Source organism: Berghia stephanieae, chromosome 10 (assembly GCF_034508935.2).
Source record: "Berghia stephanieae isolate SIO BIC M18660-M18661 chromosome 10, UCSD_Bste_1.3, whole genome shotgun sequence".
In the NCBI taxonomy this organism is placed as follows: Eukaryota; Metazoa; Mollusca; class Gastropoda; order Nudibranchia; family Aeolidiidae; genus Berghia; species Berghia stephanieae.
The window spans coordinates 28,835,550-28,860,549 of record NC_088369.1 but is presented as its reverse complement, the minus strand read 5'-3'; the positions used below and the strand labels follow the sequence as shown (position 1 = coordinate 28,860,549).

The following is a 25,000-nucleotide window of genomic DNA, read 5'->3' as shown; positions in this document are numbered from 1 at the left end:
AACCCAAAACGAACAAACAAATGAGAAATAAAAAAAAAGAAATACAAAACAAAACACGAGGTTTTTTAACAGAATTTTAGACAGGATTTTGTCATCTTAATCCATTCATATTCGAAGTTTAACAATAAGGACAGCAAAAGTTTACATATACTTCGGGACCCTTGACATACAAACGTTTGGGATCATCTAAATCTATCGGCATATGAAGCAAAATATTTTTAAAAGGTGCAGTTTATGGCGATAGAACCCCCCCCCCCCCCCCCCCCCCCCCCCCCGCCCCTCCCCAATTTTATCAATGTCACACGTCATCATACTACAATAACAACCGGTAAACTAGTAAGAATCAAATGGGGCGGAGTAACCAAAACAAACAAAACAAAATGCATAATCAAATCGATTCTACCCCCCCCCCCCCTTACCCCAACACACACACACACACAAACACACACAACACATTCACACATATAGGACACATCATTATATTACGTAGAGCATAATTTAAAAGGAGAGAAAAAAAAAAGAAGAATATTAATATAACTATAAAAACGCAAAAACAAACTTACTACGGCTGGGATGATCCAAGGCCATACGTAATCCGCACGAATGATTTCATTGTTTCCTGTGCACTCAATAGATATATCATTATCTATTTAATGTATAAATATCCTTTGACGTGAAGCAATCTGCATGGAACCATTACACCGTGCAGACGAAGAGTCCTGGGAAACACAGAACGTAATGATATGTTCCAAACCAAGACTCCCCCCCTCCCTCCCCCAAAGAAAAAAAAAATAGAAGGGTAGTTTACAATAAGAAGGAATCGGGTTGTAATTGATGACGATACTTGCTGGCGTAAAATTATAAAGAGAAAAGTTGGGATTGGGGGTTGACACTAGCGTAAAGTAATGCATAATAATGCAGTGCCAGGCAAAGAAGATGAGAAAAATACAATAAACTTTTTTTTTTCTTTCTTTTTTTTTTTTGGGGGGGGGGGGGGGGGGCAACAAAATACAAGCAGCCTTCCATAGTAATATAGCGGATAGAACATCACGTATTAAAAAAAAACACATATAAGATATAACAACGGAGGACAAATATTTTAATCTCGCACAGATAACCACTGTCATCATTATTTTGAATTAGTCCTTGAAGTCTTGTGTCTGTCGCCTGCAAATTTTAGTATTAGTTTAGTATTAGTGCCCTCATTTACAGACATTGGTGTAGATGGCAGAGTAATGGGAAGAATACACAGCTCTATGGCGTTCCAGTATTTGTTAATACAAATGGTGATTCTTCCAAACCACCACGTGATTTATAATATTAGGTTTGTTTAATTTTTCTATCGGTTGATTAGGCTGTATCGTATCAAAGGCAAACAAACGAAAATTATAAATGTTATTCAGCAATATGGTTTAGGATTATCTAAATATATTAGTACAACATTCGTTAGGCGTCCCTTTTGAACAAAATCCATCACACCCTAAAGCCAGATAGTCTTTCTCATTTGAATCAAGTTAGGTAATTTGTGCCATGCCAAATACTAGCTCAAACTGCATTTAGAGAACAACACAACGTTTGGAACAGGACATCATTAATGAAAATAAAAGAATATGCCTTTACGAAGCGCTAGTGTTGCCAATCCTTATGTACAACTGTGGTACGTGGGGTCTTACAAAAAAGAATTTGGACACCCTGGGCTCCCTTCATCGCAAACAATTGAGACGAGTTATTGGGGTGCATTGGCCATACAAAATCAGTAAATAGGATGTATATAACAGATGCAGAGTACAATCAGTCGGTACGCGTATAAAGAAACAAAGATGGAACTGTTCGGACACGAGATGAAAATATTCCAGCACTCAATGGAGCCAAATACAGAGGGCGTACACCAACTTCCAACATTGAATATCAAGATTACAATTAGAAACAACAACCAAAGAACTGATTTCAACAACAAGAAAATATTCACCTGCCTCAGCACCTTAACACACATGATGACATTCTTAAGCTAAGAACACTTGCACTAGACAGAGATTTATGGAGGCAAATTACTAACTGGATAATAGAAACAGACTGACAAACTCGAATTGACGCACACATTCACGGCAAGCGTCCATAGAGACTGCGCAGCCATATTCCTTCATTCAAATGCTTTACCAAAACAAAGGAGCCAGAAATGTGCGATCATTGTCAACCAACCCGTCATTGATAATTCTCAACATTGCACGAGTTTTTATACAATATGAGACACTTTAGGATGCCACTTTGATGATGATATCAACCATTTCCATACAGTAGGCCAATAGAGGAAATTGACGCTTTAGTCACACATGATATACAAACTACATTGTAACAATCCGAACAGATTTGTGGGCGATTCTCATTCACCATGATTGCATTCTACAGGAAAGTGGCGGAAATCCCTTCAAACGTGTTAGCAAGGGTAAACCATAAAGTAGGTCTCTGAATGAATGAAAGAATGAACGAATACGTGAACAAATGCATAGGCGAAGGAAGATTGCGAGCTACACCGGATACATTTACGATAAGGGGAAACTTGTTTGATTTGTAAATTTACCCGAGTAAGCCTCCACATAATTCAACATTTCCCGACTGCTGCTATTGCTATTACGTGTCCTTGTTTTAGCTAACATTTGAACAATGGCAGCTACGAAAAACCTCTCGTGTCCTATGTTACTGTTTTCTCTTCCATAAACGGCAATCCTTACAACTCGCTTGACTTTCTAATATTTGCTTTTCACGCATCAAAACCTATATAATGAGTGGTTGTGTGTGTGTGTGTGTGTGTGTGTGTGTGTGTGTGTGTTGTGTTTGTGTGTGTATGTATATAATAATAATATTAATAATAATAATAATAATAATAATAATAGAATAACAACAATAATAATATAATAATAACAATAATAATAATGATAATATAATAATAATAATAATAATAATAATAATAATAATAATAATAATAATAATAATAATAATAATAATAATAATAATAATAACAATAATAATAATAACAATAATAATAATAATAATAATAATAATAATAATAATAATAATAATAATAATAATAATAATAATAATGTAATTCATTTATGTAGCGCATATCCCATACAATATAGCTCTAGGCACACACACACACACACACACACACACAATATATATATATATATATATATATATATATATATATATATATATATATATATATATATATATATATATATATATGGCATGCAATATATATCATAAATTAAAAAATACTCTAACATATTATCAACAACATTTATAAGATGAGAATATGGAATTATTTTAAAAAATGTAAATTAGGTAAATATGTTCTTTGAGGTGACACTACAAAATTAAGGTAATTAAACCTGTGGTATATGATGACGATTTCTTATCCATTCTTTTTAAACTTGAATTTATTTTTAAATAAATATATAAATAAATGCTCAATTGGCTGTTAGTAGGTACCATCTGAATATAACAGAAAGCGATTACTTTAATATTTTTAAAAACTGCTTCAGAATCAGTAAAGTACAGCACAGATTAAATGTGCAGAGAATTCCACACGGTTGGAGCTGCGCAATATAAAGTTCTGTCTTTTAATTTTGTGTTCCCCCTTTTTGTGGTGCGCAAAAGATGTTGATCACACGATCTTAAATTACGAGATATGATATCATCATTAATAAAATCCTTCAGGTAAAAATGTGAGCAATCATTTTTAGAGTTAAAACATAGCATTGCAATTTTATAATCAATATTCTAGCTTTAACAGCCAACCAGTGGTGTTCATAAAATATTGTGGCTATGTGCTCTCTTTTTTCTTCTTTAAAACAATTCATGAGGCTTGGTTTTGTAAAAGTTGTAGTTTCTTTAAAATATTATGTCACAGAGGCTATGGTATATGAATCGGAAGGCCGTTAGTTCGCATCATATGATCTATGTGGAAGTAAAAGGGAAGTTTTATATAGTTTCTTTTCCCTGTTGACACCCACTGAGTAGGCGCCGAGACACTTTTGGGGTCATCTCAGAAATTAGCTTTAGTTTATGGAAGGCCGCTTAATATGAAAAGAAAATGTTATGGCTTAGAAGTGTTAGCATTGCACTCTTGCGACGCTGTAAGTTCACATCATTGAAGACAACAATTATTGATAGATTATACTAATATGTACCCGTTCACATAGCAGTTATTTCTATTATTATGTATTATTTTGAGATAAACATTTCTCCAGCTCTTAATTTCTCGTCTGTTTTGAACAATGAATATGCTTTGATCGTAATGTCAAGATAATCTTTAAGGAAATTGACATAACTGTTAACATTGATTAAATATTAAATGCTGATTGGTAACAGCTGAAGTGTACAGACCCAATACTCCCTTTTTTTTCATGCTCCATATATATATATAATAGTAGAATTGTCGCGATGTAAATGAATGTTCATATTTTTCCATCACTAATCGGTCTGTCACAATATTATGCTTTGTACATGACACAACATTTCACACAACTATTCTATGTATGTAAATCTATGTATGTTTCGATATATTATGTGAGTCACATTTAGGCTCTATAATATTTTAAAAAACATTTGGATTGGCAAACTTATACTATGTACTTTTACCATTGGCCACATCGACCATGGAAATCAATGTTTATTGAAATTTCCTCCCTTTAAATCAAACTCTTTACAAATTAGAAATTAACACAGATTAATATATCTATACCCACACACACATACACACACAAACACAAACACGCACACACATACACACAAACACACATACACGCACACACATACACACACATACACGCACACACATACACACACACAAACACGCACACACATACACACATACACACACATACACACAAACATATACACACGCCCAAACACAAACACTAAATATATATAACACAATTTCTGAAAACACGAACCTATTGAAAATTATTCCTGCTTTATTTGAACAATTTGATAAATTAACACAACTATCCAGGAAGGAAACAAAATCATTCACCAGGAAGGAAACAAAATCATGCAACAATCTCTTTTCTACGGGTCTAACGTTTGTAACACCTCGCACGTCTACTCTCCCTCCCACCTTATACGCACCACACCGTACAGTCAGTCAACTTAAGCTTTGCGTACTTAGATTACGTCCGTAGTAAATCAACGCGCGGTAGCAGCTAGTTAGTATTTAGATAGCTTTATTTACCGTACGTACATTGATAAAACAATTTTTTTTATTGTGGACATTTGACTTTTACTTCAAATATGGATCATTGAAAAAACCCATCAACTTGCTCTTCTTTAAAAAAGAGTCCGATTTGAGTGTTTTGAAAAAGTGCGTTTGAAATCGCTCCTGACAAAGTAGAGAGTAAATACAAGTTAAACAAACAAACAAACCAACAACAAAAATCCCTAAAATAAAAATCAGCTTGTCTCGACTGGCGATCGAACCTAAGACCTCTTGATTACCTGCCAGACTGATTTTTTAGGATATTTTATTCTTTTCTTGTATTTTTCTCTCTGCTTTGTCTGCCACTGTTTCATACCCAATTTTTCAATTTCAGCTCTTTATCTTACACCAGTGTCTGCTCCCTAATTGTCACATTGAGAGTGTTTGATGAGTTGATAGAGTTGAATCGATAGATATAATAATATGTGCGGCTATGTGGTCGTGTGGTATGACACTCGCTTTCGGATCGGAAGGTATATAAAGTCAAGTTTTCTGGTCCAAACAAGAGTTTTGTTAAAATACGACAGTGTTACAGTTGACGCGGCCGGTCTGTACACATGTAGTACATTGGCCATCATAATAATACGGAAGATCGATGATCAGGCGCCTGCTGTGAGTCTGGAGTCGATGGCCGAGTGATTAGCACGTTTCCACTTTTGTGAAAGTATGATCGATAACCAGACAGGTGATTTATGAGTATGATGAGTGATATTATATATATATATATATATATATATATATATATATATATATATATATATATATATATATATATATATATATATATATATATATATATGATTATGATGATGACACATACAGAGGGAGAGAAGAAAGAGAGAAGAGGAGAGAGAAGAGAAGAGAGAGAAGAGAGAGAGAAAGAGAGAGAGAGAGAGAGAGAGAGAGAGAGAGAGAGAGAGAGAGAAGAGAGAAAGAGAGAGAGAGAGAAAGAGAGAGAGAGAGAGAGAGAGAGAGAGAGAGAGAGAGAGAGAGAGAGAGAGAGAGAGATGGAGAAAGGTGGGCAACTAGACAACCAAAAAGATGAAAATACCCACACATGTACATATCTACATGATCTTAAGTTTGTTAAATATGGAAAACGCGTCTTTAAAAGCGACGAAGTTTGAAATCATTGCCACCCAGCCGGTCGCTGTCCACACCCAATGCTAATTTGTGACTTTGAAAAATGAAAAAAATACGAAAAAAAACAATTGTTTCCATTCTAGAACTATTCACATTTAGTTCTAGGCACACTCTGGTTTACAACGATCCGGTTAGGCAACCTCTGCCCTGTGTTAAAAATTACTATTCTCGGTGTTTTCAACGTTTTTTAGTGTTATTACTCAGCGGTGTCACCGGAACTGTGTTGTAAGGCATGCGTCCGTGGTCTCAAGACTCGGTATTAATTATGGGATTATCTCTTTCAAGAAAGAGATGGGTAGATATAACAGGGCGGGTTTATCTCATACGACGTCTGGCACTGTGGTATTGTGTTCCTAGGAAATGGAATAGACCGAAAGATAACTGATAAGTTGGGAGGAATTAACCAGTTAACTGCCTTACGGCAAAAAAAAAACAAAAAAAAAAAACGCGTAAAAGAAAATTTGGTCAGACAAGTCTTCCTTCAAATATCGATTTATTTAACTGACCATCATCTTGGCAAAAACTCTCAAACCTGGGACTATGGAAGACTTCGCGAGCTCCCATGTTTCAGATTTCTTTGCCAAGTTGAGGGTCATTTACATCGGTCGATATTTGAAGGACGAGTTTTCTGGCCAAATTTTTATGTACATGTTTTTCTGGAGTACGGTAGTTAACTGTTTTGATTCATGGTTAGGTCAGCGTGTCGTATGTATGGATATGGGTAGAGGTTGCAAAGATGATCACACTCACCCATTCTTACAAAAAGTGTATGTCTTTAACTTATAAAGACAATAAAACGAATAGAGGAATCCACGTATTTATTTCACCGCTGTGTAGTTTCTTCTTAAATCGATGCCTTGGTGCTCTTGAAGTTATTTATTTTAATGTCGTCAAATGTTCTGAGCTATAATATTGCGCAATATCCACTAAAGAAAGTAGAAAGAATTCATGGAAAAGCAATAGAAAGGAAAGCATTCTCAATTACCAACAATAAAAAACATATTTTATACCATGAATTTAGTCTTTTACCATCTGGGAGAAGGTTTTGTCAGATTAAATGTAGAACTAACAAGTATAAATCAACGTTCGTTCCATCAGCAATAAAAGTTTTGAATATTTCATATGGTACAGAAAAACCAAGGATTGATTCGTTGACTGATTAACTGATTAATTTATTTAATGTAAGATTAACTGACCAATTGATAATGATGATAATTTTTGGTGTCGAATTGCCACAATCGTAACAAATTGAAAACGAAATGAATATGTTTATGTTGTGTATATCGCACGTGTGAAAGAAAGAGAGGAGAGAGAGAGAGAGAGAGAGAGAGAGAGAGAGAGAGAGAGAGAGAGAGAGAGAGAGAGAGAAATAAGTAGGAGTGAAATATCTGTTCAATGTTACAGTTATCGTTTAACGTTATAACAAGTGTAACTAAATGACAAATTGCCATATTTATGGACAATAAAGATCTATTATTATTATTATTATTATTATTATTATTATTATTATTATTATTATTATTATTATTATTATTATTAGACGTGCTCAAAGTTGTTTACAAAGGGTCCCTGACCAACAGCAACAAGTAAAATGGAGAACTAGACATGACGGCCGTTAGGCGATTAAATTTTTTTCCGACAGAGACAACGCTGTTAACGACCATGTACTCATTTTATAACTGAGTACGGTAACAAAATATGAGTAAAGAACATTTTTCCAAGGAATCAACTGTGCGCCGAGAGGCTCGAACCCAGGACCTTCCGATCCGAAAGCAAAGCGAGTGTCATACCACGAGACCACAGTACCGCACAACAACAAAACACCAACCCCCCCCCCCCCTAAATAAAACAAACAAACAAAGCAAAACAACCCCCCCCCCCCAAAAAAAAAAAAAAAAAAAGAAAAAAAAGAACAGATCAACAAAGTCACCTCTACTCTTTAACCTTAGCATATTATTACAATACACCGAAGTGAGTACTTATGTCAACAATCTGATTCATATCATCCATAGTCATTTTTATTTGATTTTCAAACGCAGTTAGTTATTAAGCGATTCGTGACAAAAATTTAACCGTTATTACCAAACATTGTTTACGTCGCGGGTAAGCTGCCGAAGGCTGAGGTGTGATAAACAACATCGACACAACTGAGCTAAAAAAAACATAGGTAGATACACATAAACACACCATAACGAATTAAAATGCAGGAGAGGAAATAAATGGTATTGATCGGACACGTTTGAGATGATACATTTCAAAGACACGAGGACAATAAATTGAAATGAACAAAACAGAAAATTCATAACATGATTAAAAGTTTGACATGCAAAGGTTAGAGTTTATTTAGTATTGTCACGAACCAATCTATCATTGATCAATCTCAATGTCGTTTGACTGTCCAATCTATCATTGACCAATCTTAATGTCGCTTGACTGTCCAATACATCATTGACCAATCTCAATGTCGCTTGACTGTCAAATCTATCATTGAACAATCTCAATGCCGCTTGACTGTCAACTCTATCATTGAACAATCTCAATGTCGCTTGACTGTCCAATTCATCATTGACCAATCTTAATGTCGCTTGAATGTCCATTTCACCATTGACCAATCTCAATGTCGCTTGACTGTCCAATCTACCATTGAACAATCTCAATACCGCTTGACTGTCCAATTCATCATTGAACAATCTCAATGCCGCTTGAATGTCCATTTCACCATTGACCAATCTCAATGTCACTTGACTATCTTAAAAGTCGATGGTTGTTTAGTAGCTCCCACAATGAAAAAGTTCCAATAATATGTGATAAAGAAAAACAAATTCATGATTACGTCATGGTTGTTTTTCCCGTTACCAATACGGCAGCCGGATCGATAAATAAATCTTGTAATCAATGGAGTAAAGAATCAAGTAAACGGTCTTTTCTATTGCAATACATATTGTTATTGTGTGTGAGTGTTTATGATGTCTTTGTCGATTTCTTCTTGTGTGTAGGACTGTTTGTGTCTGTTTGTAATTGCTTGTGTTTGATAGCCATCGTAATTGGCGATGGAGTGATAGATTAGCGTGTTTATGCATATACGTAAATCTGTGTCATTGTGTACCCCTGAGAGATAATATATATATTTATAAATATATATATATATATATATATATATATATATATATATATTATATGTATATAATATATGTATATATATATATATTATATATATATATATATATATATATATATATATATATAATAGATATATAGGTAGATAGATAATAGATAGATAGATAGATAGATAGATAGATAGATAGATAGATAGATAGATAGATAGATAGATAGATAGATAGATAGATAGATCTAGATTATGATAGAGACAGATACAGAGAAAGAAAAGAGAGAGAGAGAGAGAGAGAGAGAGAGAGAGAGAGAGAGAGAGAGAGAGAGAGAGAGAGAGAGAGAATATGAGAGAGAGAGAGAAGAGAGAGAGAGACGGAGACAGAGAGAGAGAGAGAGAGAGAGAGAGAGAGAGAGAGAGAGAGAGAGAGAGAGAGAGAGAGTGCCGTGAGATAAACGAATAGAGGTGGAATGGGAAGAGAATGTAATAAAATCAAGAAGTCATTCGGCAATGATTAAAGGTTGCGTCTCAGGTTTCAATCGCTCGATATCTCCAATTACATCGATAGGCGAATCGATACATCACGATATCTAAACGTTTGGCGGGCTGTAATTATCAAATCTTTCCAATTACCGTTCAATTGATACAAAACCTCTTTTCTTTAACACGACTGGATACAAAAACATTTGTATTGAACACAAAACTTGACGAATAGTGTAGGATACGAACTCAGATAAAGGCGAAAGAAAAACACAATAAATGATCTCAATAGATGATACTAGTCGATTGATTTTTGTCGAGATTAGAATTGTCAGAGTGTTTTATTTATGCCTTTATGTATATTTTATCACAAAATATCCTACCACTGCAATTGGCCAGTGCCATGTCGGAATGATGTACGATGGTGATTTCATTTTTTCCAGATATCTTAGCAACACAAGCACTTTGTTGCCTTTTTTTCGACAGGCTAAACCAACCAGTTTTGTGGTCTTATTAGTAAGATACAAATCACTTATTTTACTGGGGCGGATTTCATGAACTCGGACTAGCGCAGACTCTGATTATCTCTGACTTTAGTCAAGGACAAGAAAAAATCGGATTTCATGTGAGCTAAGCAAGTCCCAGACTAAAATCACGGCACCTTCGGACTAAGTTTGGCCAAGTTTTAGTCATTTGCTGAGGCAGGACTTCACAAGCTTAGACCGAGACTATTAACTAGGATACGTCATAGCGTCAACGTAGATATCAGCTATTTTTAGATGAGAGCCCTTCGATTCGGAAAGGAAAATACATCGGTTACGAATGGCAGGGGCAAAAAGTGTCCTTTTGCTATTGACACTGGCTTTTTAAAAATCTATAATATAAGTGCAGATCGTCAAAAGTACACATTTTTGTGAGTAACAACTAAAATTTAATCTAATCGGCTCGTGAGTTGCGAGTGACTGGAGACTGGGGACTCGAAATCGAAGGATTTGCGTCAAGGAACAACCCAAAAAAATATTAGAAAGTATAGTGGAGACAAAAATTATTCTGCTGGCATTGTAACTGACTGAAATAATGTGATACATCAGAACACACTTTCTCTTGTGTTTGTTTGTTTGGTTGTTTTGGGGTTTTTTTTTTTTTTTTTGGTTCAATGTGTTTGAGTTCATTGAAACTTTCATGGGCCTAAATAAATAATTGACAGTCGACCATCATGGACGATATTGTAGTCTAGCAGTGGAATGTCAATATCACATGATTTGATTCATTATGAAAAAAGTAAGTTAAAAATATGAAAAGAACGAAATATTATCTATGTCGGATGTGTTGCTAATTCCTCTTTGGAAATCTTTTGCGTTGAAAGTATGAAGGTGTGTATCTTACCCTCGTGTACTAGAGAGCCGAATTAGTCACCGTCCTTACAACGCCCACTTCTAGGCAAGAGACTAGCTAGTCCGAGACTAGAAAGCGTTCATGAAATCCGATTTTTTTAGTCACTTGCTTCGCTTAGGCTTAAGGCAAGCTAGTCATTTACTCGACTGGTAAATAACAAAATCTAGACCTCGTTCATGAAAACGGGCCCTGGTATCTTCAATAATAATTCGACCAGCGCCTTACCCACTTTAATACAAGATGTGCATTGAACGTAAAATAAAAACCACGAAATAACAGTCCTCAACTTTAATATTAAAGGAGCGGTGAATATTATATAGAAATAAAATATTTGAATTACTATTGACTCCTACAAATCTGTTTCATGCCTTTTCTTTGGGCAATCTACGGGGAGTGAAATCGTTATTGTTGTTACTATTATTTATTTATAGTTGTGCGTTGTTTCGTACTTCCTGTTTTGGTGTGATTATCATGGTGGTTGTAATTGCAAAGAAGGTGTTTATTTGTGTGTATGCATGTGGGTGTGAGTTCATTTATTTTTGTTCAGTGATAATGTAAAATTTCTCTTCTAAGCACAGATTGCATAGTTTGGTGGGATGTTGAGTATGACTGTGCTCTTGAGATAGTTTTCCATACAATATTATGTTGTATATTGCTTTATTTTAGGTTCCAGACATTCACTCAGTGTAGTAGAGTCGTTTGTGTATGTTTTTGAATGACGATTTGTATATATTATCTGGTTTTAAATGAGCATTATGTGAGACCGATGCATGTATCTTGTTTTTGAGTCTGAGCGTGTAACTATGGTTTTGTAAACAACGTTTTGTGTCAAGCAATTGCCGTTTAATGGGCATGTTCTTTGGGTTCTGCAATTGCATTTTTTCTGAAGGTTGTTGATAAGTTGTTCTGGTTGGAATACGTTTTGAGATGATATGATTGTTTGGATGTTTGGCATGCAGGAGTATCATATCTTGATGCTATTATTGTATATTATGGGGTACAGAACATGGTCTTGTCCGAAGTATTTTTGCAGAAGGTTGAATAATTTTTTGTCGGTAGAGGTTGTCACGTTTTTACTGTAGGGAGGGTTGAACTATATTATGTTCCTTCTTCTTTTGTATCTTACTCTAAAATAACAACTCAGTCATTCTATACCGACGAAGACTTATTTTCAGGTCTGACAACCAAATTAATTATGGGCTCATTGGTGTAATGGAAATCTCAAAAAAAAAAAAAAAAATCTAAAATGACGTAAAATATTGTCCATACACCAAAAACGTTGTATCAACTTAATAGACTGCAATGTTGAATACAACTTACTATGATATTATATGATGGAAACATTCTCATGTACAACCTGCAACGATTGTTTACCAAAGGCTAAAAGTAATGCCATGTATGTGTGTAGTCCTATTTAAATTATTAATATACATAACTATTCTTTTGTCTTTGAGTTAACTTTGACATGAACAACGTCCTCCGACATGAGAAACGTCCTTAACCTAAATCTCATATTATAAGCATTGGTGAATTTTATTGCCATTCATTGGTCACCCAATATTTGGACGTCTTTCATGTGGCAAGAAATAAGAATCCCGAAACGCGTTTGTCATTTATCACAAATCACGTGAAATGCGCAATTTTTCACATAATATTATGTAGAATTGACACCAAAACGAATTCAAAAGCGTTGTATCCGTGAAAAACAATGAGGATGAACATGCGCTGTAAAAATGAAAAATTTATGTCACCTTTTATCCCCAAGTAACACTCATTTAGTTTCTCACGTACTTTTGTGAGGGCAGATAATCTACATACAAAGTAACAAAGGACAGTCGTTGTGGCACGCGAGAAGGTGCACCAAACCAGCTCACAACCTTAAAGTTGTTTACTGTTTACACAATATCATGTGCGTGATGTGTGCCTCTTGCCTACTGGTTTATTTATATGCCTTAGTAAATAAAGATTCTTCTGTCGATCACTGTTGCCAAGTTAGCCGATTTTAGTGCAAAATCGATAATTCTTTTGACGTAGTGTGACGGTTGATTGTCTTAATATTTGATGTATTTTTTTTTCCTCATTTATTTTGTTCCTCTTCATTATCTTATTTATTTTTCTTTGATTGCTCGTACTCGTACCTTTTTTCTATCTCAATCTTTTTATCAAGCAAAGTTGCAGTAGGTGGCATGGGAAAGTAATTTGACTGGATTTGCGATAAGTCCGCCTTTCTTCTATGTTTCAATGTATTTCCTAAATTATGTTCTTTTCATCACTTTGAACTTGTATCCACTCAAGTTTTACAAACCTTGGATTGGTATAGATTTTGATCAATGAAAAATACATACACTATTTAAATAAAAATGAGAATATACGAGAAGAAGCACTTTTCAGTCAGAGATAAAGGTTAAAGTTGTGCTATATTAATATGATATTAGCAAAGTTGATAATGAAGTAAAAGTGTAAAAGTCAATGCTTCTTTTTTAAAAAAAGAAAACGATTAGACATGCTTTTACGTGCGTTTGACAAACATTGTCGTACCAGATCTGAATCAGGCAATTATGTCTCAAATCCTCTTCTTCTCCCGTATTTTAACATCTGGCAATTTTTTTGCAAGTAAAAAGCTTTCACCCTCATCATGAATATCTTTTATCATTCTGTTGCTTATGTTGGCGATTCATTCCAAAGGCGAAAAGCGGATAAAAAAGAAATAGATTGTTGGTGACTCCTGAGTTTTAATTTGGTATTTGAAACTTTTTAGAGTGACTCCTTGATTTTATAACCCATTTGGTTTTGTTTGAGCCAAATCTAATCCACATCCAGTGCATTTCTGGTCATTTTAAAAAGAGATGAGACTTTGGTTGACTAGTTTTCTGCACTGCGACAGGGATGGTCATTGCAGATATTTAATTAAACATGTGCGTCCTCCTGTTACTTTTAAAACGGTCCCCGACCACCATTCATGCTGCTCTCCGTCATCAGAATCATCACAAAGCTCAATTTATTATAATATCAGAACCACAAGAAACAAACTCATTCAAACATACGACCCGTCCATCGATCATAATAATATACAGTATAAGTGTATCCATCAAGTATATAATCAAGACTCTCCAGTGACATGATTTTCTTTCAGGATCATTTAACAGCAACACGCAAAATGTAGAACTAGAGATGACGCCTGTGAGGTGCTCTTGCTATAATGTTATTTTGTTTATTTTTAATTGAGACACCGCGGATACCCGGTATGTATTCCTTTTACATCCGAGTACGATGAGAGAGTGTGCGTAAAAAAAAAGCTTTCTCAATAGAAGAAAAAGTGATGATAAGGCAGCGTCGATAAGTACAGTCCTGATTAACATTATAATTTAGCTCCATTTCAAAATAAGTTTGGCTCTTTTCAACGTCCCTATGCGAGGTGTTGTGAGTGTTGGCACTTCATCAAAAATAACACATTCACGTCACAGCAAGAATTACTCATACACAGAAAATGACACTTCAAACATACATACTCACCCACACTGACATACGCACGCACGCAGCTACACATATATACAAACGCGCTGAAGACTAAGGAACAGCAGCTGCTGACGGTCATTGATCTGTTGCTTTTTTTATTATGTTGGTAGTCGGGTATAGTTCGATGACTCTCTAACCCTTTTTAGTTACGTAATGCAGAGGGAATTTAATTAATTAATTAACCATTTGTTCATAGCCTTGTATCTTATGAAACCCATTATGCATTTCATGAAATAAGTAAATTAATAACATTTTAAAAATAATATATAATAAGTAGACATATAAACAAATAAATATATGAATGAATAAATAAATAAATAAAAAGACGATAAATATATAAATAAATAAAGAAAGAAAGAAACATCACCAGAAAGCCGATTATCTCGTTGAACAAAGATGTGGGAGTCGATGTAATTTATTTGGTAGAGTACTTGACTAACACAAATAGGCCGATTTCGAATCCGAGTGAAGTCGGGAGTTTTTTTCCTGACTCGTATGCCCATCAAGTAGATATATTGGGCCAAATCCTGATCTTCATTACTGACTGAATTAAAATGACAATAGGCGGGAGTTCCATAGGGAAGGGACAAATCTGCATATACTGTTTTGAAGCCCATTGGGTAGCTCGACCAGTTGGGACTTCCCCTTCCTTCTCTTTCTTCAAAACACCTTCTGAAACAGCCTATCTATCGATATGCATAAACAAGAGAGAAAAACAACCATCGTAGCCTGTTTCGAGATAGTTTGTAGTGGATCTTTAAATGCGGTAAGTATTTTACTAGCGTCCTTATCCAAAGAGTAAAATGAACTGTTTATTTTCCGTTAAAACCCACAAAAACCAGGATAAACTTTGGATTCAGGGCCCCAATAGAACTGATAGACAGCTTTTTATGGAGATGCAACTTCAACAGTGACTGAAAAATCGTAGATTTATTGTTATTTTTCTACAGTGATGAAAATCTCTATGTCAATAATAATAAATGTTTGGGTTACGAGTTGAAAATGGATACGCATTCAGCACGGTAGTGGAAGACACTCTAACGACAAACGCATTCTCCTAAGGTGTTAAATAAAAACAAATTCATCTTTTGTAAAACAGGAAAAGTCTTAAAGGTTACCTTTGTTCAGAGCAAACATTATCGGTTAAGAGAGTTGTCGGATAATCAAGAATAAGATTAAGTAGGGGTATACTGTATTGTATGAAAAGAGCTAAACCGTTTGTATAGGATACATTAATTATCACATTATTATCCTTTCCTCAATTATTTACTCCTATTTTGACCAAAGCATTTACCTGATACTGAAAGGAAAACCTGATTATACAATGAAGTCCCGTCTTAAATATCATGTCCCTTTTTTTTCGGTCAGGGAGCAGGACTGTCTCCGTCATTTTGACGTTTATTCAGCCAATCCCCTACAAAATACACAACGGCTAGATAATTATTTAAAAGGATGTGATGTCATTTCCGGCTTAAGCCAGCCAAAAACGTGACCGTTAACTGAAAATTTCGGACCAGGTGAAAAACGGACAATTTTCTCCGACCCCCCCCCCCTTAACCCCTTCCTTTTTTTTCTTCAAAAGTACAGACGTTCAGGTAAAAAAAAATCCATTTTATAATTACACCAAGCATGGTAAATTAATCCAGAGATAAAAGGGGATTAAGCAGTGAAAACGAAACCGTGTAGTATTAGAAGGAGAAAAAATATATGGAAACAAATATTAGAGTCCATTTGCGAAACCCACTAATCTATCTTATACCATTATCAGCAAATCAAAACGTAATATATATATATATATATATATATATATATATATATATATATATATATATATATGCATCTTTCTTTCTCTCTCTCTTTTCTTTCTACCCCCCCCCCTCCCCACTCTCTCTCTCTCTCTCTCTCATTTTTTTCTGTCTCTTCCTCTCTCTTCTGCTCAATTTCTTCTCTCTCTCTCTCTCTCTCTCTCTCTCTCTCTCTCTCTCTCTCTCTCTCTCTCTTCTGCTCAATTTCTTTTTTCCCCACTTGCTCCCTTTCCTCAGTATGAAGTGCAAATCAAAACGCAATCGAAGATCTCTCTCTCTCTCTCTCTCTCTCTCTCTCTCTCTCTCTCTCTCTCTCTCTCTCTCTCTCTTTCTTTCTTTCTTTCTTTCTCTCCTCTCTCTCTCTCTCTCTTCTTCTTCTTCTTCTTCTTCTTCTTCTTCTTCTTCTTCTTCTTCTTCTTCTTCTTCTTCTTCTTCTTCTTCTTCTTCTTCTTCTTCTTCTCTCTTCCGCTCAGCTTCTTTTCTCCCACTTGCTCACATTAATAAGTATATAATTTCACTCGGATCATTACAAAATAGATCAATTCTCTATTTAATATGCTGCAGAAATTTCAGTTTCGAGCAGTATGTGAACGTCTTTGTTCCCAAATATCTAACCGATCAGATAGTCAAAGATCCAAGTCCGACTGGATAGGGTTCTTAGGACGATATCATGATGTCAATGACGTCATAAATCGTGACTCATTCACTTTGCGATTGACCAAGTCAGCCAAGTCTACTAATAGCTCAAGTAGACTCTTCATCCTTTATCTCTACAAGCACCATAGTGCTACATCGATCTTAAAATCCTTTGGGGAAATCTACGCTAAACCTACGATACGGTACCTAATTGGTAACCTACAACTATTCATGCTCATTTCTAAAGGCAGCTAAGTACGTGAATATGGCCAGGATCATCTTTATCATTATCCTCATTATCAATAATAATAATAATAATAATAATAATAATAATAATAATAATAATAATAATAATAATAATAATAATATAATAATAATAATAATAATAATAATAATAATAATAATAATAATAATAATAATAATAATAATAATAATGATAATAATAATAATAATAATAATAATAATAATAATAATAATAATAATAAGAAGAAGAAGAAAGAAGAAGAAGAAGAAGAAGAAGAAGAAGAAGAAGAAGAAGAAGAAGAAGAAGAAGAAAAAGAAAAAAAGAAGAAGAAGAAGAGGAGGAAGAAGAAGTATAATTACTACAATAGTAATAATAATAATAATAATAATAATAATAATAATAATAATAATAATAATAATAATAATAATAATAATAATAATAATAATAATAATAATAATAATAATGCGCGCTGAATCCCCCCACCCCCACTCCCTCTACTCCGCTCTCTCCCCTTAAGGCAATGAAAAAAAATCCCTTTTCTAGACCATAAAGACAATACTGAAATTAATAACCCAGCAAGCATTTCCGCAGTGCAATGCATCATTAACAAAATTTAAAGTGAAATCTACTCATCGGGAGTCTACTGTAGCATCTTACTTCGTTCCACTTTCCAGCAATACAACCTTGTACCAAATTCTACGTCCATGGTACCAACTTAAGGAGATTAATCTTAGACAATCACCAAGCTACACGTCATGGCATACTGTGGCGACATGTACGAAAGAAATAAACCACCCCAAGATTTTGGGATTTCCGCACGCACGGTGGCGTGTGATGATTCTGAAGGTCGGGGTTTCAAATCAAACCATAGGTAGGTAATTCCTATTGATTCAATTTGAACATATCGTGCAAGAAGTACGAGAGTTTCCATTAAAAATGCAACGACTGCATTACGTTGTCTTCCACTTTTCAGATTTAGAATGATCGGAGGTACATTTTAAAAAAAAGCCCCATAACAGCCATAAAGCACATAGAATCCGAGTTTGTCTTGGTTGCTAGATCTATATCAATAAACGGACTGTAACAAATGCGTGTGCGGCTATGTGTTCTTGTGGCATGCACTCATCTTCTAACCGGAAGATCCCGAGTTCGAGTCCCGCCCTGAACGGCAATAATCGAGTCTTTGGAATGAGAACCTGGCCGGCGGTGTCTGTCGAAAAAAAAGAGTGTAATATCGCCTTACACCGGTCGTACGTGTTAAGTTTTGTTGTTGGCACGGGCCCATTTGTAAAGCGCTTTAAACACGTTCAGTTGATATTGCTCATCCCCCTTACGATAGATGTTAGTTTATCGCCAGATTGCACACGGCCCAACTATCAAATCCCTTTTGGGTGTACAGAGAAGTCAGAAAAAGAAGAAAAACAAAACAAAACATGAAAAAAAAAGCAATACAACCAACAACAACAACAACAACAACAAAAAAACCCATATAACTGCAGCCGGACGTTATCGGTTGTTTTTCTTGTGGAAAAATTCTAATGGGAGTCCGATCAGCAAATTAAATGATTAAAAATTGGATATGCAGTGGACTAGTCTATTGATCTCAGATCGGCAGTTCCAATTCAAGCAAAACCAAACCAAACCTCTCTCTCTCTCTCTCTCTCTCTCTCTCTCTCCAACACATAAACACACACACACACACACACACACACACAGACACACAACATTACCATCACAGGGGATTTCTAATCCTTGTGTAAAACTACAACCATATTATCCGTTTACTTTTTAATCAAGTCCTCATCAACCCAAATCTCTCTCTCTCTCTCTCTCTCTCTCTCTCTCTCTCTCTCTCTCTCTCTCTCTCTCTCTCTCTCTTTCTCTCTCTCACACACACACACACACACACACAAACACACACACTCACACATACACATACATAAAATTACCATCACAGGGGATTTCCAATTTCTAACCCTTGTGTAAAACTACAACCTACTATCCGTTTACTTTTCGATCAAGTCCTCCTCAACCGAAATCTCGATTTGTCGCTGATTGTACTTCTTTTGACTCCAAAGAATGCATGTTCTGTGCCCAGAATGTCCGATGACGTCAAATCTCAATCTTGGTGACTATTTACGGAAGGCTTACCTGACGTCAACTTATTATCGTTATGTCAAGACCAATCCCATCCCATCTCAGATAAAAACGGCAGGGTGAGTACCTTGGTATGCACGACTCTGTACTCATTTTGACAGACGTGCCATAGAAACCGATAAATAGGTTCAGCCATTATTACTAAGATTGTGTTACTATAATATGTACAACTAACATTATCATACTATACAATAATAAAATACGATTCGTCGCAGATCTAAACTTATGGGCTTAGATCAGCAAGGAGTAAAGGCTCGAAACATAAGAGCTGTCAACCCAATAAAATTCTTATTACTTGCAGCCGACCACATCATTATACGTTTTCGAGGGAAAGAATTTGGATCGTGAATACATAGTTTATTTTTGAAAATTAATCTCCCGCTCCCTACATTTTTTGATATCGTACCACATTTCTATAGCTGGTCCTGATGTCACATGAATGCAAATTACGGAAACACCAATAATATCCAAAATAAAGAAAATAATTAAAAGAATAAATAAAATGGGTGGGTGTTGGTTACTGTGTAGTGGTGGGGGAATCATCTGAAAAAATAAGTCATACATCAACCACTATAAATCAACCAGCTGATGACTGCATCTAGTTATCTTTATATTCACGTTTTCCCTTTATTGGCTTTTTACCTGTCTCAAACAAAGGGTTCAAATCAATCATGATCTCAATCAATCAACTACTCAATCAAATGACAAAATAAACTTCCAATCAATAAAGCAAACAATCACTTAATCAATCAACCAATCATTCAATAAAGCACAAATCAAGATGTAAATCATCCCGACCATCATTCAATCAAACAATTAACCAATCTGCCATCAATCAATCAAATCAACCGATTCCTCTACAAAACCTCCAGTCAAACAATCCATCAATATGCCAATCATTCGTTCAATTGGCCCATTACTCAAACAACCAATAAACCTGCATCAACCTATTAATCGATCAATCTGTAATCAATCAGTCATTCTACCAATAAGTCAATCAACATTCAACCAATGATGCAGTCAAAGAATCAATAAATCAATTCCTACCTGTGATTTATCCTCCATCATCTCAAACTCTGATATCAACGTTTCCACGTCACTGACACAGTTACCCAGCTGACCATTCTGCTCTTCAAGGGTTTCTATCCGTCTCCCCACTGTGAACTGAACCTGTTAAAATGAATAGAACCAAAATAAATAAGTAAATTAAAATAAAACAACAACAACTAAAGATACTGCTCCATTAATAAAAGATTGTGTCACCACAATTTACCATCATTACCCAACTGGTTTCCCTAACGGATCACATCTAAGACGTAAACGACAGAGAGATGGCCAGCAAGGTGTCATTGAAAACGCCTTAGTCATGTGGATGGGTGATAAATTAAATAATGCGTTCTACTGCCTGGAGACCTAAACAAGCAAAAGGCAACTGAACTGGCTTCAACACACGGGTGTCTTTCTCCCAATCAGAAGGCTGGCTCACGAGATAGAAAGGTTGACACAATGTCTTGTTTGAAAAAGAACGTGGCAAAAAACACAATGCTGATGCTTCATGGTTACTATTTTTACAAACAATAATGTCACATTTTGCAGTAAATAAAACATGAAAAAAGAAAACAAAAAAAAAGTAAAAAAGGAACCCTTTGACCTCCTCCCCCCCCCCCCCCCCTTAAGAAAAAGACAACAAAATAACAATCAACCAAAAAAAAACCCCCAAAAAACAACCTTCAAATGAGGTCATTTCCTGAGCATGACGGTCCCAAGCCTGCATCAATTCAGAGGGGAGGTCCTATATGAATAGCACATGAAAGATGGTGCTAAGATGCTATTTTTAGCTTTTCCGCTTAATCGCATACTCCGCTTAATCGACACACTAACCCAAACTCCCGCGGATGTGCGCTTCAGCGGAGTCGACTGTAGAAGAAAACTATCAGTCCATAAATACACAGGTATAAGGGCAGTAAACATGTATTGCCATTTTTTAAATTGCAAATTTGTTTTGAATTATTTCCCTTGAGTGTTACTATGGAATATGGCGCTTTTTATCTCGAAGGTTCAACAACATTAACAACAACAACAACAGTGAAAAGAGATATCGCTCAGTCTCTCCATATAACTGTCGTTGTCTACCTGTAGTCAAGGCTATCCCTTTGTCTCCTATCTAATGGTCACAGATGACCTCACGATCCCATACTGAAGTGCCCCGCACTATTTTGTGCCTAATAGAGTGGTGACACACTACTATGATTAAAATCAATCATGAGTTGTTTTTTTATTGCTTTCTTAAATTTGCTACTTTTTGAGGTCGAAAATTTGTTGCAATTAATCGAAGTTGTTGCAATTAACCAGTGACTTTTATATACAAATAATTATGTTTCTTGGGAAATGTTTCGATTAACCGAACGTTGTGATTGACTGAGTTGCGATTATCCAGAACGGACTGTAATAACAACAACAACAACAACAACAACAACAACAACAACAACAACAACAACAACAACAACAACAACAACAACAACAACAACAATAATAATAATAATAATAATAATAATAATAATAATAATAATAATAATGATAATGATAATAATAATAATAATAATAATAATAATAATAATAATAATAATAATAATAATAATAATAATATTCATCATCATCATCATCACCATAAGAAGAGCAAAAGTAGTAGTTGCAGCAACAATAACAAACAACAACATTGACAATAGAGACAACAAGGATGAAATAAGATTAACATCGGCAGAGCTATCAAACATCAGAAAAGGGCACAAGAATATAAGGACCGACCCAAGCTGTGAAGTCGGATGACATCAAACCAACAACATCAACACCAGTTTTACCAGCATCATAATTTCCATTATTCTGCAGAAGCAATATCAAAGGAAACAGCAGTGTGGCAGAAATAAATTAAATCCCTATCAATCATCATCACCACTACTAATGCCATCAACAGCAAAGGCAGCTACTCACCAGTTTGAATTCCTCTTCAAACTGTCGGAGTGACAGACATTGCTTCAACTTTGTCTCATGACGCTTCCAGAATTCTCCAAAACCCTGTTCGCTTTCGTCCAACTGCACAAGGAGCCTGATGAAGCAAACATTTAAAAACAACATCAAGGAAGAGCAACATTCAAATTCTATCAACGCCAATGGTTTAAATATTTTATTTATCTATCTAAATTTGAGTATGCGAATTAATGAACTAAGAAATTTAATAAGTATGAGTAAAATAAGGCACAACTCAAGACACTGAGACTGTTTAGACATGTCATAAGTAATGTACAAAAATGACGATAACTTTTTTAAAAAGAACAAAATACTGAACACGATTGGCTGAAGAAGGGTTTTTGTGCCCAAAAGGATTCATGTATAGTATTTTGTTCTTTTTTGAAATTGTCATATTCTTTACTTTCCACACTCCATAGCTTCTTGTACTTCTGTATGGTATTCTATTTCAAGTAAGAGAAAAATATCATAAATGTAATTAAAGGCCAACATCAAATCGTCAGTTTGTCCAGTTGTACATCTAGCTTAGAATATAGTTGTGAAAGGTCAATTGGTCTGTTTAAGCTTAGGTCTAAAAGAACAATAGTTACAATATAGACCATTTCTTTAAGACATTAAACCATTTCTGACTACCAATATGATAGGACAAAGTGCACAGTGATCTGCCAGATTTGAATTGACCTAGTTATCCTTTCACTTTAAAACTACGGAAAGAAATGTATGATACAGTGCCCAACAAAGTAGAAAGAAACATATAAGAAAAGAAAAAACATCCCCAAAGAATCAGCACTTTTTATAGGACTTTTATTTAGAGATGTTTATTTCCTTAAATTTTTCTTTCTGCTTTTTCCGGACCACGTATCTTATACATCTTTTCATTTTTTTCCTTGCATCAGTGTCTGCTACCCAACTTATCCCTACCCATCCATTGATTGATTGCTATATGACTGGGGCATCCTGACTCCCAAATCAAAGCAAAATATAATGAAAAGAGTGGATTCAGTATAAAAATATACTATGACAAGCAAAATATAATTCAGCAGAAATACTAACCAAAATGGCAAAAATTATAAAAAAGATTCAAAGTATAACAATAGAATGTCCCTTTTTGATGTCTTTTCATTTCTACCTTTTCGCTGGTATTTTTATAATCCTCCGCTTTAGGCTTTAGGCCGCAATTTATCACTCTCTTATCAACTTTAATTATCTGGCATTTGCTGTGTAATAAAATATCGACTATGCTTTCTATGCTTTCCTGCTCACCTCTCCAGCTCCAAAACATGACACTGCTTGGTGAGAGGTGTCCTCTCATGGTCTCCTTTGATACATTGGAGAAGGATATTGCCATGAGCCACAGCACTACCAATGTCTTCAAGTAACTCTTTTCTCTCTGCCTGGCACACACGCAGCATGGCTTCCGTTTCTAGTAAGGGGAATGAATAGAAGTGAACAAGATAGTCAATATACCAATATGCATATTTGTTGCATTTTGAAACCATTCCCAAACTTTTGACCTATGTCAAACGCATTTACTAATATGAAATTTGTTATTCCCATAAATCTGCCATTAGTTTGATCTGAGAAAAAGCAGAGATTCATTTGTAATGAAGCATCAGTGGCAATTACTAATAAAAATTATAATTTTAGTATCACCCTTGACAGATCATTCATCCACATAGGGCTACTCAAATTAAAAATAATATTCATTGACCAGATACTTTTATTAAATATTTTTTTCATGTTTAAAATATAATTCAATTACTCTCATTGATTTAGAAAATCAAAATATTACGATAAGAGTCATTGAGGAATTCTGGGATGACATCCCTGACAATGATTCATAAACAACCAAACAAAGAATTTGATTGATCCTAATTAGAACATAAACTGCATTTCTTTTTTTTTTTAATTGATGAAATATTATGACAAAACAAATTATTGTCCATATTAAGTCAATTACAAAATTTGATTTTCAACATATAAATTTTATGAAGTTTTATGACTGTAAACCTATCTTATACATATGGTGTTTTCTAACGAAATAAAAGCCGAGATTTTAAAAAAAAATGATAGATTGTGCATCTCCACAGTTTAACTTCGCTCACTGTACTTTACAATGAGGTGTAAATGAGTGCCTGATACCCTGTACGAATCATATGGAATCAAGTTTCCTAAGTCATCTTGTAGGTTAATTTTGCATTTGCAGTTTTACTGTAGTTATTACAATGCAT

At 34.9% G+C, this 25,000-nt stretch overlaps 1 protein-coding gene across 9 annotated transcripts in view; it reads right to left on the bottom strand.

The window, feature by feature from the left end:
- Positions 1-25,000, bottom strand: part of LOC144980936 (guanine nucleotide exchange factor DBS-like) — a 107,523-nt gene that overhangs the window by 30,596 nt on the left and 51,927 nt on the right. For all 9 annotated transcript variants that reach the window (XM_078928913.1, XM_078928909.1, XM_078928911.1 and 6 more), the window contains 3 exons: positions 24,033-24,192; positions 22,734-22,848; positions 20,793-20,915 (listed from right to left, as the gene is read on the bottom strand). In XM_078928913.1, the coding sequence (XP_078785039.1) occupies positions 20,793-20,915; positions 22,734-22,848; positions 24,033-24,192 (398 nt within the window). The remainder of the gene's footprint in view (positions 1-20,792; positions 20,916-22,733; positions 22,849-24,032; positions 24,193-25,000) is intronic.